Source organism: Mercenaria mercenaria, chromosome 4 (genome assembly GCF_021730395.1).
Source record: "Mercenaria mercenaria strain notata chromosome 4, MADL_Memer_1, whole genome shotgun sequence".
Classification (NCBI taxonomy): domain Eukaryota; kingdom Metazoa; phylum Mollusca; class Bivalvia; order Venerida; family Veneridae; genus Mercenaria; species Mercenaria mercenaria.
In genome coordinates this window covers 17719369-17737349 of record NC_069364.1, presented here as the reverse complement: position 1 = coordinate 17737349, position 17981 = coordinate 17719369, and the positions used below count along the sequence as shown (strand labels likewise).

Here is a 17981-nt window from a genome sequence, read left to right as displayed (position 1 = left end):
ATATTCAAGGACAGATACCTCCTGAGCAAGCATGGTGACCTTCGATTATTTTTTCATAATTCTGTTTCTAACACGACACTGTTCAAAGTTTTGAACAAATTCTATTATTGGGGGTTTTTTTTAAACAAAACTGCCGCAACCGTCCTTAATACTGTATTGCCTGATGACAATTACTAATATATAACAAAGTTATTATGGGGATGTAATTGTGTTTTTAGGGATACACGACAAACATTACATATTAAACATGTTTGACTCCTATATTGATTTGCTTAAGTGTTGCTGTAAGTTTAAAGCAATTTTGAAAATATAGACCGAATACATTTGATGTTATTTTCATAAGTAAGTTAATTGAATTTATTGAAATCATACATATTTCATAACATTATTCAGTAGAATGATTTATCATTCATTTCAAAAATTAATGGACTAGTGATAACTGAAATTGAACAATTATTCGGAAACCTTTGGTGTTTATAATTGTAACAGGATGCCGGTATCAAAATGATGACACTTTCATTTTTATTGCATTGCATTATTTATGTTGTAATAACTTTTAGTAAACGTAGAATTTACGACCATATCAAATATCAAACAATACTTTATTTCATCCACATAATAAAGTGGCAAATGTTGTTTTATGTTCCATAGTTCATTAAAATGCATACAATGGGAATAATAATATCAGTCGCGTGTTTACGAATCGCATAGTATTATCCATCCCGAGGGCACCTGCGCATAGGGCGGTAACGAGGCCAAGCTTGCTGTATATTTTCTTGCATATCATATACATATAAGCGTTTTATTTTGACATACTATTTTTCTTGCATATCGTATTTTACAAATAATAGAATAAATAAAGCAAATGGAAATACTTTCCTTGTAGCACTCCTAATTTCACAAATAAACGTACGTAAGCAGAAATGACGTCATGACGCGCAGACAGGAACAATAACAAAGTTCCAGTTTAGTTTTATCGTTTGTAGCGTAACGCATTGTTCTTACCGTAAGTAGCTGATCTTTTTCGTATTTTACGTAAACAATATGTAATCAATGCATGAATCGCTTGTTGTTATTAACAGCAGGAGATTCATCTGGCATGGGGGTTTTGCCGGCATGGGTAAAATCACCTGAAACACCAGTACGGTGTGCAAGAATTTACGCATCATTCAGCATAAAATCATTATTTCACTCCGAAATCGCCTGTTAGTGCTAATCGTATTACGTTTTATGTATAAAAATATTCTTCAGCCTGATCAGTAAAGATTTTGAGATATAAGATATTTTTCGAACTTTGTAGCGATTAAAGTTCCTCAAGTACTTATTGGTCTTTAGAAATTCTTGAAATAAAAAGTACTAAATTGAAGATAAAACACAGTCCCCATCATGAAAACATCCATCAGCTATCTGACGATAGAAGTACAAATTCGATACAATGTGTATTGAACACATTGTTCTACATGTACATTTTCACGAATGTGTTATTAGACGAAGAGGTTTATACAAATCTGACAAATTGATTCCTAAAATATACTGATGCCTTTCATTAGCGTTCATAGACAGTTTTTAGTGGCAGTCTTACTTATCAAATTTACATATTTTAAATTCTACTCAACTATTTTTTAAATTTTGAATTGTCTCGCAGTCTGACGGTTTCATTGTTGCATGTTTAGTTGTAAACAAGTAAGCAACGCTTCAAAAGATATAAAACAACACTTCGGACATAATAAATTTCACCCGCATTTAGGATGTTCATGGCTGTTAAAATCTCTTGTTATATTTTATCAGGAACTTCATAATTACTGTTGACTTTTCAAATAATATGTGGAAATTCTTTGTTTGATTTTAGTTACAGTAGCAACTGTTCTGTTTGCATACAGATGCATTATAAATTACATTAATTGAGGATTTAACATGAAACGTTATATGATGACCAATGAATGAACTTACGTTCGTTCAAAAGTTGAATAATATGAAATAAGGCCCTGCCTCCATCGGGAATCGATCCGACTTCAACTTATCCCATAACGGAAGGACACATTTTTTAATTCGATAGTAAATATCTTATTCGGTATAATCGCATGTTACAAAAGAGGGATCGATCCCGATTTTCGTCGGTAAGCGTAGGATCGGTTCCCTATCAACTTAAAGGTAGATTTTGGAATAAAAACAGCACTGTCCATAATGTATTGAATTGCAGGTAATTTCTCCTCTTGGGTAGGCGCTATTTCCGGAGAGGTATATTTATTTATATGAACTGTGCTCACTATGAGCTTTTATTTACAAGTGCACACTACGTGTATATATACCATATATCCATATTTGTACTGATGTGCAAGACGGTGCGGTTCGGACAAGTTATGTGGACGCTTATTAGGCACTGCTTCAATCGGGACACTTATCCCATAACGGAAGGACACAGTTTTTAATTCGATAGTAAATATCTTATTCGGTATATCGCATGTTACCATAGAGGGATCGATCCCGATTTTCGTCTTTTTTACCATGTTTCACTATTTTTATGCTTTCATGTTATTGCATAATAAAAGGGTTTTTCATATAAGTCGGCGCTAGAGATTCGTGTGGTTATCTGTCTGCTTTATGCTACTTCCTTGGATCAGACGTCTGAATTACAATTATTTTCGTATAACTTTGATAGATTCTGAAGTGTTCAAAATTCATTTCTTTCAGATTATGAAAATATTGCTAATACATACATTCTATGAAGATGTTACAAACGTCAAGTAATCATCTATTAACAGGCATCATTGTCTGGATCATTATTTCGAAAATACTAGGTACACCAGCATGTGTATATATGTTTACATAGATGTTTTGAGTAGAAGGTAACAAATTGTTTTAATTATGCCTAGCCGAACGAAAGAGACGATTAATGTGTTAATAACATAGATGATGGGAAGAAAATTTAATGATTACCATCAAGCATTTGTCGCATTAAAAAAGACAGGCAATGTAAGAAAAGAAATTAAACTTAAGGCAAAAGGTAGTACGTGTATTCAGTCAGTAGAAATTTTTTTCCTGATTTGTATCAGAAACTATGATGTAATGTATCCATCAAATATATATCTATTGTATGAACCCGTGCTGATTTTTATTAATGTAATACGTGTATAATAACAGCCTAGCCGATAAAAGCACAGAACGTAACTAAAAGAAAAAACAGCATGCGTGTTTTTCCCAGCCTTTAAAAAAAACACTATCGTTTATTTTGTAGAAGATGTACCCGTTTGGTTTTTTGCTAGACTGATTTGAAAAAAAAATTGTCCTCACGCAAATTTTCATAATGGAGGTCTGTGGGAAAATCATAACTTTCATAACATTTTCTCGAATACCAATTTGTTCTACAATGTAGATTTTAATGAAACTTCTCACAGTCGTAAATAAACAAATGGTCTATAATGTGGTGGAATGAAATGTATAGGTCCGTGTGATTATGTTTGAGATATCTGACCATGGTTAATTTAAAAGTAAACTGCACATTGCAAGCTAATTTTAAGACATTATTTCTAATTATTTAACGTGTCAGATGTGCCAATATCATAAACTAACTTTAGAAAGATAGTAACAGTACACACGGGTTGACATTAATTCATAAAATGATTTTCATTTCCGTACGCCGAATTCAGGCTTTATGCTTCGTTTTCCGGATAAATGACGTTACGCCATAACTTTCGGTTTATCAAACGTGCTGAACTACCTTAAGGAGGTAGGTTACCTTGTTACAAGGGTAAATTCAAATTAGTTGAACAGCAGCATCTATTTCGTGTAATATGAAGTTTTAACTGCTAAAATCTCCGTTTCGTTTGTCTCTGTTCCGTCAAGTTCAATTTTTATCCAGGTTTGAAGAACATGACCCTCCAAAGTAATTTCATATTGAAAGAAGAAGGAATATACGGACATTTAACACTTTTCAGTGTATTTTAGTTTCATTGATATCCGTAGAAGTCAGCATAATCTATAATTTTACTAGTATGCACGTCAGCTGTCTAATATAAGCTTAAAATGTATATGTCGCGGGCTCGTGTTTCCATGGTAACGCATTTTCTCTCATTTTTAAACAGCTATGTATAAAAATAGGGGTTTTCGACGGCTTTAGTGCCATTCTGTTAATGACCAACATGGAATTTTTGGGAAATATTAGCAAAATACCAAGCACTATACATGGTACCCTATTTTTCTTAAAGTTTAAAGTAACCATGGTAACAGAGATGTTTAAAATGGCTTACATTTTGCTTTTTGTCGTAATTTCTTACGAAATAATATTGAATAAGATTTTCTTTCTAGTTGATGTAGCTTTAAAACATATTATTTCTAACGTAAGTTATAATTTCGTGTTATCTGCATTTATTCAAATAAATTTCTAAGCTTAGAATACTTACAGCAGTACCCCTCGTCTGGCATTGTTCATGGAAAAATCGTTCAGTATGCTACTATTATTCTCATGGATATTGTTGAAATGAAAATAAAAAGCCGAAGCTATGTTTCTTAAATAGACTAGTGTCAACGCTTTTGAATTTTACATTTAGATACATAGGTCACGGGCTTTGTTTCCATGGTAACATCAATTCAGTTCAAGAAAGCAAAATTTTCTACTGAAATTTGAACAATTTTAGATCTTAGTTTTAGTATATAAGTAACAAATTCTCAACGGAACCTGAAAAATAGGTATTACAAATCAAACTGCTAGATTTTTTATTAGAAAGTGGCCGTAACAAGTAACCTCTCACCCACCTATATTCCAAATAACATTGGCTACCATCATCCATTTTCTTACATTCCGCATAACATTTCAATATAACTACATGAAAGAAGCAAAATATTGATTATTATTCAAAGCAAATGACTCATAAAAATATTTCAGCAAATAATGGTTTTTTGAAAATAGTTTGAATAAAGAAAATGCACAGAATCACGTACTTTCAAGATAAACTATGATTTGTTTTCAGAAGAATGAATATACAAACACATTTAGTTTGTCGTAAACGTCGTCGTTAATCGTCACGTTAGCTTCCGGTTGGACATGCGCACATACAAATATAAAGGTAACCTACCTCCTTAACATGAAGATTCAACTCAAACTTGTTGCATTTTTTTTTGTCCAGTATGGAAATATACTGGAGGAGCACATGGAACAAATACCGTGTCGAATCTGCGAAAAAAGAAATATAATAGTGAGGACATGGTTGGCAGTGATCACTGTTCGTTTTTAACGACGTTTCATTTGTATCACATGTATGAGCTATAAGAGAGACGTCTATTATCAGGAAAATAATAGAAATCTGCTGTCTTCACAAGTTGAACATAGAATTCTTAAACATTCAGCTTTATCTTGATTCCTCGCAACCCAAGATGAATGTTCCCAAAGAAAATGTTCAATTATACCTAATAAAATGTTTTCTTTTACACCTTCGAATGTATCAAGGGATGTCGCATCTAACTATGTTTTATCGAATATCTGGAAATGTTGAATCTGAAATTTGTGCACCTGACCTTGCAGTAATGAGAAATACTCTTTCAGATATCTTTAAAAACAGTATACTGACAAAGAAAACAAAGATAGTATTTCTGTCTTTCATTAAACAATTATCTATCCGTTACAATTCATTCTAATACACATGGCCAACATTCCAATACATTTACCAGTAGTTTCGGCAAAAGTAGTCTCCCTTGAATATACACGGATCGCGGACCCGATAACGTTTATCGATTAACAGTTTTACTATAGATTTGTATAGGAAAATATATTTCAAACATTAAAAACGTATTTTTATGGTTATTTAACAAACTTTTATAACCTCGTGAAGTAATCTTCATTTTTTGCCCTTTATTTCAATTTATTTTTTATCGATGTGATACAAAAACTTATTGCTTCCATTTTTATTTGAAGTTGATGACTATGGTTTGTATGTATTTCTATGTAGAAATTTTGAAAAGATTGGTTATGTCAGGTTTCAAAAGGCTATAAAAATATTTTCTATCAAAACGACATTATTTTATAACCTCGTGAAGTATTCTCCATTGTCTGAACATTGTCTGGGTATTTTTTATTTTTAAATTGAATAATGGCAAATTGCTTCCATTTTAATTTGAAAATGAAGTAATCGCAATCTTGAGCACGCTTTTCACAAATATTTACTTGACGGTACGACGGCACAAGGCAATGCATATCAATGTGTTGCATATCTGTTCGAGCGTTTTATTTATCTATTTATTTATTTATATATTATGATTAAAGGTAAAACTTTTTTGAATTGGCAAACTTTAAGTCACATCTTTAATTGGAAAATTGGTCTTAAAAAGTCCGCAATAAATTAAAAAGGCAATTAGAATTGATTCTATATAATTGCTTTACAAACTGTTTGCCGGTATAATTTTTGACGATATTACAATAAACTGTTCAATAACTGAAACATTTCGCGAAAATTTTGTTATATATGGGCCTAAAATATTACATACAATCAAGGCTTCTTTACGTTCACTGATCACTGCGTGAACGTCAAAGTATAAATTACAAATTAATGAATGATGGTCATATTAACTGTGATGAAAATTAGATTTATTTATCCGTACATGCATTTCAGTAGATGAAAAAGGTACACTTTACGAAACTTATTATTCAAATTGGAAAAAAAAGAAACAGGTATATATTTATCAAATACAATAATCACTTTCACCGGTATATGACCTTTTTCATGATATATTTTTTATGAAAACAAAGACATTTTTATAACTATATTATAATTATACATTCCATAAAGGAAAATTAATTCCTACTCCACAGATCTTCATGGTCCAATGGGGACCCCTGTTGTGCAAAATTGCCCATCAATTAGCGACTATTACATAATCGCTGATAAGCAGCAGATAAGACGGGGGGTTTAAGATTGGATTATCGTGATGGACACCTCTTCACAAATGTTTTATGGTCTTACTGCGAATATTGTGAAACTGTGAAGTTTTATTGTAATACAATAATTTTTAAAAGCAAATGGATATTTTAGGTTAATTGTAAAATGTAAGATAGTATGTGTTTTAGATAATTATGAAATGTGTTTGATTTTTTTAACAAATGTCTGTATAATATAAATGTGCACAAAGATGACTCAAGTGAAATGTTGAACTTATATAGTAGTGGATCTAGGCATCTAAAAACACACATGACACTAGAAATTGCCAAAATTTATATTGTGTTTAATTCAGTTTAGGTTGTATTGTCCAGCTGTTCGAAACTATTCTGAAACAAACTGCTAAACAGTCACCTAAATTTCTTTTACAATTTTTTACATCCATCTAAAATTTTATGCAAAAAAAGTATAATAAGTAAAAAAAAGTACATCTATGATCAATTTGCCGATAAATAATTTAATAAATAAATATATGTTTTATCGTTTAAGCTATAAGAAGATATATATGGCAGAATATCTCTATTTTATGTCTCAGTTGATGATTTTTATTACAGACATATTTTGGGGGTAATTAGCATAGCCTGGGGTGTTTATCTTGTCTCCATCCGGTGTATTCGCAAAGGTCCATAAAACATCACGCGTAAAACACTTACAGTCAATATGCAGTAATTGTCAAAATCGAAATTTTCAGGGCGATAAATTTTCTCTCTTTGAATAGTATTTGTATTGCTATAAACATTGTATAATGTTTTATGCGAATAAAATCTTTGGTATTTGGTACATTTAGATTAAAAAAAAATAACACGAGAACATAATTTTACAACATTATGCTTCACAGCAAAAAGGGGAAAAGCTTTCAAAGGGGAATTGAAAGAAAAGGAATCGTTTTGTATGATGTTTTATGTATATCCTTTACCACTAAAAAGTGGCATTTTTTATTTTTATATTTTCGGTCCATGCATTCAACTACACTTATAACTTCACCCAGCATATACATGACAGAAAATACACATTACATACGCATGATGAACAAGTATTTTTACTGTAAAATCGTACATTTTACTTATTGTTTAATATATAATTATTTATGGAACAATGTCGGTATCTAGCAAAGTCCATAAAATACAATTATTTACAGTAGCTTAAAGATGTGTTATATTCTGCTCTAATTTGCATACTTCAATAATTCTATTTAACCAAGATGCGTTGCTCAAAAATGATATATGCCAAACAGCAGGTTTATCGATATTTTAGTGTAAAGGGAAACAACTACAACGGCGCACGAGGCAAAAAATCAATACCGACAAGAGTTGCGGTTCTCGTATATTTCACGCTCAAAGTTGGGGATGTGTACCAGTTGATATTTGAAGTTTATTGTAATTACATATTCGAGCATTGATGAACAATTAATCAGTCGGTTCTTAGTTGATCGGAACTATAAATGAAATATTTCCATTTTTCTCTACTTACAATATATACAGATTTATTGTTCCATAGTTCTCCTATGTAACTATGATCAATATTCAGTGCTATTTTACTTGCTTTGGTAAAGACGCCATTTCATACAGTTTATACTGAGATCTAAGCCAGCCTTTGTATTCGAGCAGACCACAGAAACAAACCATTTCATAAACCTACACAAATATGACAATTTACTAAATGCCATAAAATTCATAGTCTACTTTTATAAATGGATAAAAGTATTAAGAAGTAAGCTTTGTTTTTTTCGAAGGGACATGACATATATATACTTTAAACATTGTATATGTAGACTTTAAGAGTAAGAATATTGATAAACACAAAGTATTTACAGGAATTACTGTAAATGGTTTTAAAAGTTAATCCGATGTCATGAGTTTTAATTACTTATAATCCTGTATTTTTAAACAGAAAATAAATATTTTCGAAAATATGAATTAAATTGCAGTTTGTACATCAATGACATTTATTTCAAGTAAGTCAATCATGAAATCTTCAAAGATATTTCTGTCAGTCTAAAATAAATTGCTGTTGTGTGTGTTTTGTAGTATATGTGGTAAGATGTCTAAAGGCAGTACTTTATCTGTCACGGGGATATCTTTTTCTAATGGCACATGTGGGTTTTTTTCGGCGTTAGCTGAATGACATGGATTTTGACCTAGATTCTGTAGTAATAGGGACACGGTACAGGTGCGCGCTGAGAAGATAAACCATTTATTAAGACTTAAATGACATTGATTATCAGAAGGCACATATTAAATGGAAATACCTAGAAGTTTTGTTACCCTAAACTAAAATGATATATTCTAATTTAAAGTTTTTAGTAATTTATCACCGCTAGAGAAATCAAAAGTAAACTTCTTCGCCCGTTGTGTACCTCGCGTTGTGGCTGGTTGTAGTCTTCGCGGTTTCGCACACACGGCAAATTCATGTTCTTCGTGAAAATAAAGCAGAAAATTTAACAATTTGTTGTTAATATTTCACGAAACTGAGTTATTCCCTACATAATTTGACACCAGGGGTCTTTCCCCACTGGAGCCTCGCTCTGGCAAGTGCAGACAAAAACAATAACAACACCAATGGAGGCTAGTAGGTCAGCTGAAAATTTTTAAATTTCATGAAAATAATGACTATGTAAATAGTAACAATGTGCAAATTAAAGTTAAGAAGCGCTATTCCATCATATATTATGTAAGTATTTACCTATTACTTTACCCAAATAAAAAAGATTTCAACATTTATTGAAGGTATCCCAATCTGCAAATGTTTGATTTTTTGCTTTAAGTTTGTTTTTTTAACTGAGAACTTAATCAAGTAATTAGAGTTATGGGGTCACTACTAGTGATTTAAAAGTTAGGATTTTATGTTCATGTCAACTGCTTTAGCCTTTTCCAGTCCAACTAATTGTACGATGGTCGACATATTGTGCTAGTGAGTTATTTATGGGGGATTCTGACCCAACACGAAATTATTTCAGAATCAGCCCAGGACGTCAAATCATTTTGACCTTCTATCACTGAAAGGATACCTCTTGATCATTTAAAATTGCTGCTTAGTTGGAATATTTGCAAATGAATAATGTGTTCGTATATGCATATTCAAATATTTTCTGTCTGTACATTCTGTTTTATTCTTTCATTACTTCTACGCCGTTCGTTTTTTAAAGACATTTCTTGTTTTCGATAAAGGAGACTTAATTTGGTATGCATTCTGTGACTTTTACAAGGACGCGTTACGAAAATATGAGTTTTAAATTCAGGCGCATCAACGGCTTGATTATTATTAAGAGCGTACATAACGCAAATTGGAAAAACAAAATAGTAATTGTGGAGGAAGACCCCAGGTGCCCCTCCATGCAATATTTCATCACAAGCAGGCACCTGGGTAGAACCACCGACCTTTCGTAAGCCAGCTGGATGGTTTCCTCACAGGAAGAATGCAACGCCCCGAGTGAGGCTCGAACCCCCATCCATGAGGGGAAAGTAATTTGAAGTCAGCGACCTTACCCACTCGGCCACGGAGGCCCCATACAAAAGGTAAGGATAGATTTTCCGGAAGCACAGAGAACACCAAGCACAGCCATACTTAATTTTAACCTAAACATTCCAATGTTCTGAGTAGGGATTGTCATGATTTTAAGTTTCCCATAACACTTGACTTTGACTACATGATTGTCTCTCCATAATGTCAAAAAAAAAAAAAAAAAAAAACCAAAAAACTCGCCACCACCGGGCGTTAAACCGCTACCATTCAACATGTATACATTCCAAACGGTTCAACGGTGAATATTTCATTAAAGCCAAACTAAGTAATGCTGAAATTAACTTTTTGTTATTTCGATGACACAAGCGGCAGGTTAAGCGTTTTATTATTTACGTAAGCGACTTTATTATAATTCATAACGTCGTTGTCTCAACAAGGTTGTTAATGACCCTGATGATCCATGTTGTAAGTGAAACGGTAGTGAATTTTATAAGTTGTAACTTAATACTAGTAATCTTTGTTACACCAAAAAGACATTTCCTTCATCCTTACCCCTTTATATAGCAGTGAGACTGTTTTAAAATTAGTATGTATTGTACATTGATGCAGTAAATTTCTATATGGTGTAAACAATTACCTGAGAAGTGTCAGTTAAACATAGTCTGCTCCAATTTGATAACTTGTGTTCTATGATTCCAAAGGATCCTATATTTAGCGTAGTTCATGTTTATTTTTGTATATCGTATTGATTTCATTTCTATGTCTTCATTTATCCAAAGAAAGAAAGTCTTTACATAGAATATACTTTGTTACTCTGGTTCTTCATAATTATCTAGTGTTAAAAAACCGTGTTTCCAGACGTACATAAACTATACATAACAGATATATTTGCAGTTGATTTTATGTGTCCTGTTTAAAATATATCAAAGACATTAACACATGATTTTGTTTTCAGATAATGGAAATGTTAGGTTCATTCCATAAAGATGACATCAAAACGGAATAACAACCTTTTGCAATGTGTTATCTTAAGTGTCATCGTTACAAATGTTCTAGGTAAGTGATGTTGTACGTGTAAAGTTGTACTTCATAGTCAATGCTGTATTGTGGCTATATTTATAGTGTCGATATGGAAGACGAAGAATTCCTATTAGTTTTGGAATAAATACATTTTCAAAATGTAACTTTTTATACAGTGATGTTATTCAGAAATAGCTACTCGTCAACTGAAATGTAAATGAAATAGTGCATTTCTTTTTGAAAATTTCAAAAGCATTGATAAAAGTATACCATTTCTTCGCTTTGCCTTTACATTTCAAATGGTTTCAGCAACAGCCTTTTGATAAACCGATGTCAGCTGAAATACCGTTTTAATTCAAATTCAGTATGTGATTAACGTCCCACTTTGTGCATAAATATTTCAGACATTCCACAATGTTTTATTGTTTATTTCCTTGCAACAACGCAATCAATTTCCCCCGGAAAATGTTCTACAATAATTAACTAGATGCGTCTTTTCACGACTTTATCGGTATCTAGGGGTACTATATCCAGCTGTGTTCCATCGAATATTTGGAACAGGATTAAAGAAAACCATTCAGTGTCCGTTATTTAGCTGACTCGGATAAAATGCAACGGAAAACTAGAGAGACATGTTTCTGGCCACCATTTCACACACACACACACACACACACACACACACACACACACACACCTGAGCACAAAGTACGCAGATATAAGTTCTTCTGGTCAGTAAGGAAGGACACAAAAGGTACCAAGGTTGAGTGAAATATAACATATTATATTAGAATAGTTGTTCTGCGACATTAGCGTCTAAAATTATATGTATACCTCAAACAGTTCATCGTCATTACTTCACGTCACATGGGTCTTCTAGTAAAAAAACTGTTCTCACTAGAACACATCCTTCGGTATGTCAAACGTTATACACCATTGTTAATCAAAACTTTACGCACATGTTGACATATAGTTTATACAGTTGAAAGTATTATATATTATTCAATTCTTTGTTGTTGACATTCTGTCCATCACAAGATGCGTCAACATTTAGAACGACAAGGATGTCAAAGCTATTACTGCTTTATTATAAGATATACCGATCAGTCCGCAACAATTCTATTATTGTAAGGATAGCATTATACTGGCTACATGCTGTCCTTTCTACGGTATCAGTTTCTTTATACCTTGTTAGCAGGTTCGTTTTGTCTCCGTAATACCATATGTTGAGATAGGAATACGCATAAGGAAATACGTAAATAAGTATTAAGTTATAATATGAAGCAAAATTGTCACAAATTATAAGGTCTTAACTAGAAAATGGACTTACTGAATATGGCATCTATCATTCCTAACTGAACTTTTCCCGACATATCTTGGCGTTCATCTGCTACCCTGGCGATTTGGAAGAGGAATTGACTTTACTGTAACACTTTTATAATGCTGCATTAAAAACATCAAAAGATAGAAGTTTTTATCATCACATTTCGGTCATTTCCATCTTGCTTTTGTTACGTGTTTGTCAATGTTTTATGCAAAACATAGCACGCCTATTTCTGCAGAATATTTGTCTTCATAATGCCATATTTTTACTATCTTAATTGAATAATAGCAGATATGGGAAGCTATTAACGACGCAAGTATCAGTTTAAGACCCTTGCAATTATAGCTTTAAAGCTAATTGCATATGAATTACAAATGAAAATATGAGATATGGTTTGATTTATGATATCGTTTTCCCCTAAAAATACAAGAAAATTTATTCGCATCCTTAATTATTGATCTCCCATTGGAAATATGGCGTTTAGTAATTCATTTTGAAATGATACAAGTTGTAATGGTTGATATATTTTTGTCTATATTAATTACACCATAAATATACAACTTTAGTTTGAAAAGTAAGTAATGTGATTAATATACTAATATTGTTCAGTAGAAGGACTTCACGTCTAGGTTTCAGTATTGTTAAGTTCATTACGAAAACCATTAAGTTAACATAAAACGTGTACATAGAAGAAAGTTAAGTTAGAGGAAAATAAGTGTATATTGAGTTTATAAAATTTATCTCAGAATAAGTAATATATACAAAAACAGTACGTTTCCAGGCTGTTCATGTTATTGCCCATTCCTAGGCGGTAACTGACTATGTTCCTTTATATGTTTGTTTGATCCTCATTGTGTATTTATTTTACTTTTGTCTAAGGGATTATGCACGGATATAAATACAGGGAAAATATATATACATACACTGCTGTTGTTTTCAGAGACTGCGTCTTTGCAATGTAGTTTTTGTTATTATCAAGCCGATGATACGAAAATTAAGAAAGAGATGTGTTATTTTCTTGAATGTTTGCAGTGTAAGACGATGTTCTCAAATCATTCATTATACACACATTTTGTCAGCACTACTTGAACCATCGCTGTATAATTCCCCATTATTGCTTTGTTTAGCATAAGACTGAGCACATTCCGAAATGGTAGCTCGACATATTGATTAGTTTGAAGTAAATGATAACCTGTATCAAAATAGCATGTCGTCTGTTACGCTACATCAACCCGAAGGAATTAGTACAATCAGACATTAGCTCTGTCTGCACATTCTGCACGAAACAGCAGTATTCATTATACACTGTGTAATTGTAATTGTTTAGCTCTATGATATAAATTTATAAGAAGCCTTTTGATGTCAGGAGAAAATGAAAACTTTATCTTGATACTCATCTGAATACTTCGAGTACAAGGGTATGGCTTAAGGATATTGTATATGCATGTCGTATGACTTGGTATGGTGCCTGCTTTTTAATTTTGTCTATTGGTAGTTTCTGTGAAATGCAGGCTCCTTATCTTCAGACCCCTCTCTATATTCTGTTTTGTTTAGTTTTGCTCATTGTTTCTTGTTTAGGGCAAGCCCAGTATATTATTTTGGAACTATATGCCGCTTTTCATAGAATTGCTCTCTGTGCATCTTTGAAGGTTCCTTATACACCGTCGTATGAACAGATCTGCGGATGTCTCTTTAACTATTTTAATACATATGCAAATGTTGAGTTCTGCTCAAACGGGGAAAGGGGACGCGAATGTGCATACCTGGCTTAATTCTTATGGTGTTGTTACCAGTATTCAAAAGGTGAATAATAGTTTCGTAATTACTCAAGTTATTTGATTTTATAATTGCCTAGCTATTGCCTTCGGCCTTGGACTATTACGACAACCTTGGACAAACAACAAGGTTAATATAAAATCACTTGAACAATACCGATATATTACAGTTACAAACCGGCATGAAACTGGTTATAACGATGCCAGCTATACTAAACTGCACATTATAGGGAAACAGTTGTATCGGCAGTCTAACGTATATAGTGAACAAACCCTTGCATGTGCAAGGCAAATAAGAAGCTAAGCATACAATGTGCAATTCTGAAATTACCAAAATCTGTTAAGAGATCATTCCATTAAGAGATCACATTTAGGCGGTCAATCGTATTGTCTCATACTACAATGCCTAATTTTATATTCAAATAATGGAGAAGATATTCTTTAAAAACATTGATGTGTCTGTATTTGACACTAGCATAGAATACACATTAGGCTGCCTAAATAAAATACTCATCTCGAAGTCTGGACGGTATGCAGAACCAATTATTCATTGTTTTTGCCAAGAAAGTGTGTTAAGAAAGCTGTCGAAATAAACATTGCTTTAAGATGTTGTAAGATTCCTGCATAATATTTCACTTATGTGTACTATCTCTTTGCCGGTGGTCAGAAGTTTCTTCATAATGAATAATGTAGAGATAGTACCTAAGTTTTTCAAATCATAGGTTTAGAGTTAAAAGCTTTGAAATGAAGAGAAATGTCCATATATTTCTCAAAAACAGAAATATAGACAATATTTTAACCAGAAGTGCGGAGTTATGAGCATTTAATATTTTCATGATAACGAAAATTTTGTGATCAAGGAAACGTAACTCTTCTTGAACATGGAGAGCATAAACATCAAAGAGACATAATATAGTCAATATTTTCTAATTGGGTGCATTTGATTTAACGTTCAACTTTGATCTGGATTACTAAATACTGATCCATGATACTGTGTGCTAAAAATTTAGAACATCTGGAACAGTCTATTAACAGCAAAACTATGCTTTAGCAGAATCTAAATAGTTAAAGGCTCTAACTGGGACTCGAACCCAGGACCTCTCACCCCTAAGGCAGACACTCTACCACTTCCCTATAACAGCAGTAGCTAATAGCTATGCAGTTTAATTGCTGGATTACATTGCGTGAACTGGAACAATAATCGCGTGAACTCCGGATTATCGGCGTATTCGCTTTGTTACCTAACGGCAATTTTTGTGTAAAGAAAAAATATAATCTAATGCTGCCAACGTCATAATTGGTCTAATCTGCCCAAATTTCTCTGACGTGTTGTTCAGAGTGTGGACTTACTAACTGGCAGTACCAGTGAAATATTACTTACACTGAATCTTTTATATTTGCCCTTTTTGCAGCTGCCGAACGGCAAAGACGATGAGATTTGTCCAAATATAAGTAATTATTTTACCAGTTTTGAGAGGATTTCAATTGATGGGAAATTACAGTTACAAACTAAATACCTTTCTGCAACACATGGAGTCATTAGCATTCACTGTCAATCAGTATTATGACTGAGATCGACTGTCATTCATTCATTTCAAAGTTTCATAGACAGAGTCCGTTGTTTACATTTTCATCGTAACCGGTGCACTTGTAAAAATCACTTTAGTTTGAAAAATCAAAGTATGCGAAGAGCTATGGTACGGTCTCTAAATAATGCATCAGTAGAAGACTAATTCCACGTGTGATGCAAGCCTCTGACAAAGTAAAGCTTATTTAACTGGACAAAGCTTGTCTAGCCGGCAGTATTGAATTGGGCTTATTCATTCCAAACCACATTTGCATACGCCTATAATGTGAGCGGCAAAAAAATATTTTCATGCAGAATTGGGCTAAGCAAACATTCAGGTGCATCAAATTTGTAGTGATTAATAATTTTAACACGTTATGAGTACTTTCACTTAGAAAAGGTTATCGACCTATAGATTTCCACACCTTTGCTTTACAGCTATATATTAATTGTTTGCAAAATAAAATCAATGTTTTAATAAAACCTCTTATAGGAACAATTGCTAGACATATAATAATATTTTGAAATGAATGACAATATAATTATAATAGCCAGTGACCTATTTTTTCCGTTGATATAGCTTATTTTTTAATATTATTGACTTGCATGGGTCTCGGCTCAAAATTGATGTAATAGACATGAATTTCAGAATACAGACTTGATGAAATACTCTAAAATTTTGAAAAGCTCTGGACTAACCCACATCCTCCTGTACACACACCAAGCCTCTGTATAAACAGAATGCAAATAATTTGTTTTCCCATGTTTTCCATTCACGAACATCTGCGAGGTTTTGAAATAATATACATATAGTCGAATTTGAAAACTATGTCTTTAGAAAAACATTTTAAAGCCACTTTTTAAATGCTGAATAGAGCAAAACAACAATAAAGACAAATATACAGATACAACCACTATCGATTCAGAAAACGCTCTTGTGCAATTTACAAGAACCACTTCCAACGAACGAGCAAAATTCTTGCTTACCATGATTGTCGGTTGGACACAATTCGAAGCTGTTACACTTGATCATTATCAGACTCAAACAAGATAATGTAGAGTCATTATTTTTGCCACTCCCATTCTATTCCTAACGTGAAGAATATGGTCCAGAAGAACAGAGGTGTGACGAATAAGATTTGCGAAAAAAATGACCCCATAAATATTCAGTAAACAACTGCATGGCGAGTTATAGTAATCTAACTTCTTCGGCATATTTTAAGACAGAATTTTACCTCTGCTTTTAAAATCCGCATATTGATCAACGAATTGATCAAGGAAAATTTACAAGTATTAAAGTTGTTCTGCCTAAAATAATAGCTGTTGTAGGTTATGAAAACATCGTATTTGATGTTGAAGACACGATCATATACTTTGTTTTCTGGTATAACTTTGTTATGCATCTCCTGTTGAAAAATGATAACAAGAATAAGAATATGTCGTAATGATGTGTTATTTTCAAAAATGTAATACAGAACAGAACATAACATAATTTTATTACAAACTTGTACAGGTTCATCGTTATGCACAATAAACAACATATTATTATAATGGTGTCATGTAAAGGAAGGTATTTAGCAAACTACAGTATACATAAGAACAACACATTTTTTAACTTAATAAAATAACCCCCTATCCTTTCAAAATGTATTCTCTTTTCATGTTTGTTTGTATCTGCTCTTTACTGGTCAGTCAGTTTTCGCGTGTGTACATTTAATTAAATGTAGGAATTCCCGTTTTGTTTTCATGATAGTTTCACACTTACGCTTGTTGTTTCCGCTGCAATCCCTTGTGGAGATTTTAACTGATTTCATCACTGTCAGTGTTTGCATCGAAGCCCTGAGTAACGCAATATTGTTTCCCTTTCTACGGAAACATATATCCCACACAATGAAATGGTCGTTTGGAAG

At 32.6% G+C, this 17981-nt stretch overlaps 1 protein-coding gene across 1 annotated transcript in view; it reads left to right on the top strand.

Annotated features, from left to right (window-relative positions):
• The window catches only part of LOC123551089 (zwei Ig domain protein zig-8-like), a 242932-nt gene that overhangs the window by 46102 nt on the left and 178849 nt on the right, over positions 1 to 17981 (top strand). The window contains exon 2 of the mRNA XM_045339777.2: positions 11344 to 11444. Coding sequence (XP_045195712.1) covers positions 11375 to 11444 — 70 coding nt within the window. The 5' untranslated portion in view covers positions 11344 to 11374. The remainder of the gene's footprint in view (positions 1 to 11343; positions 11445 to 17981) is intronic.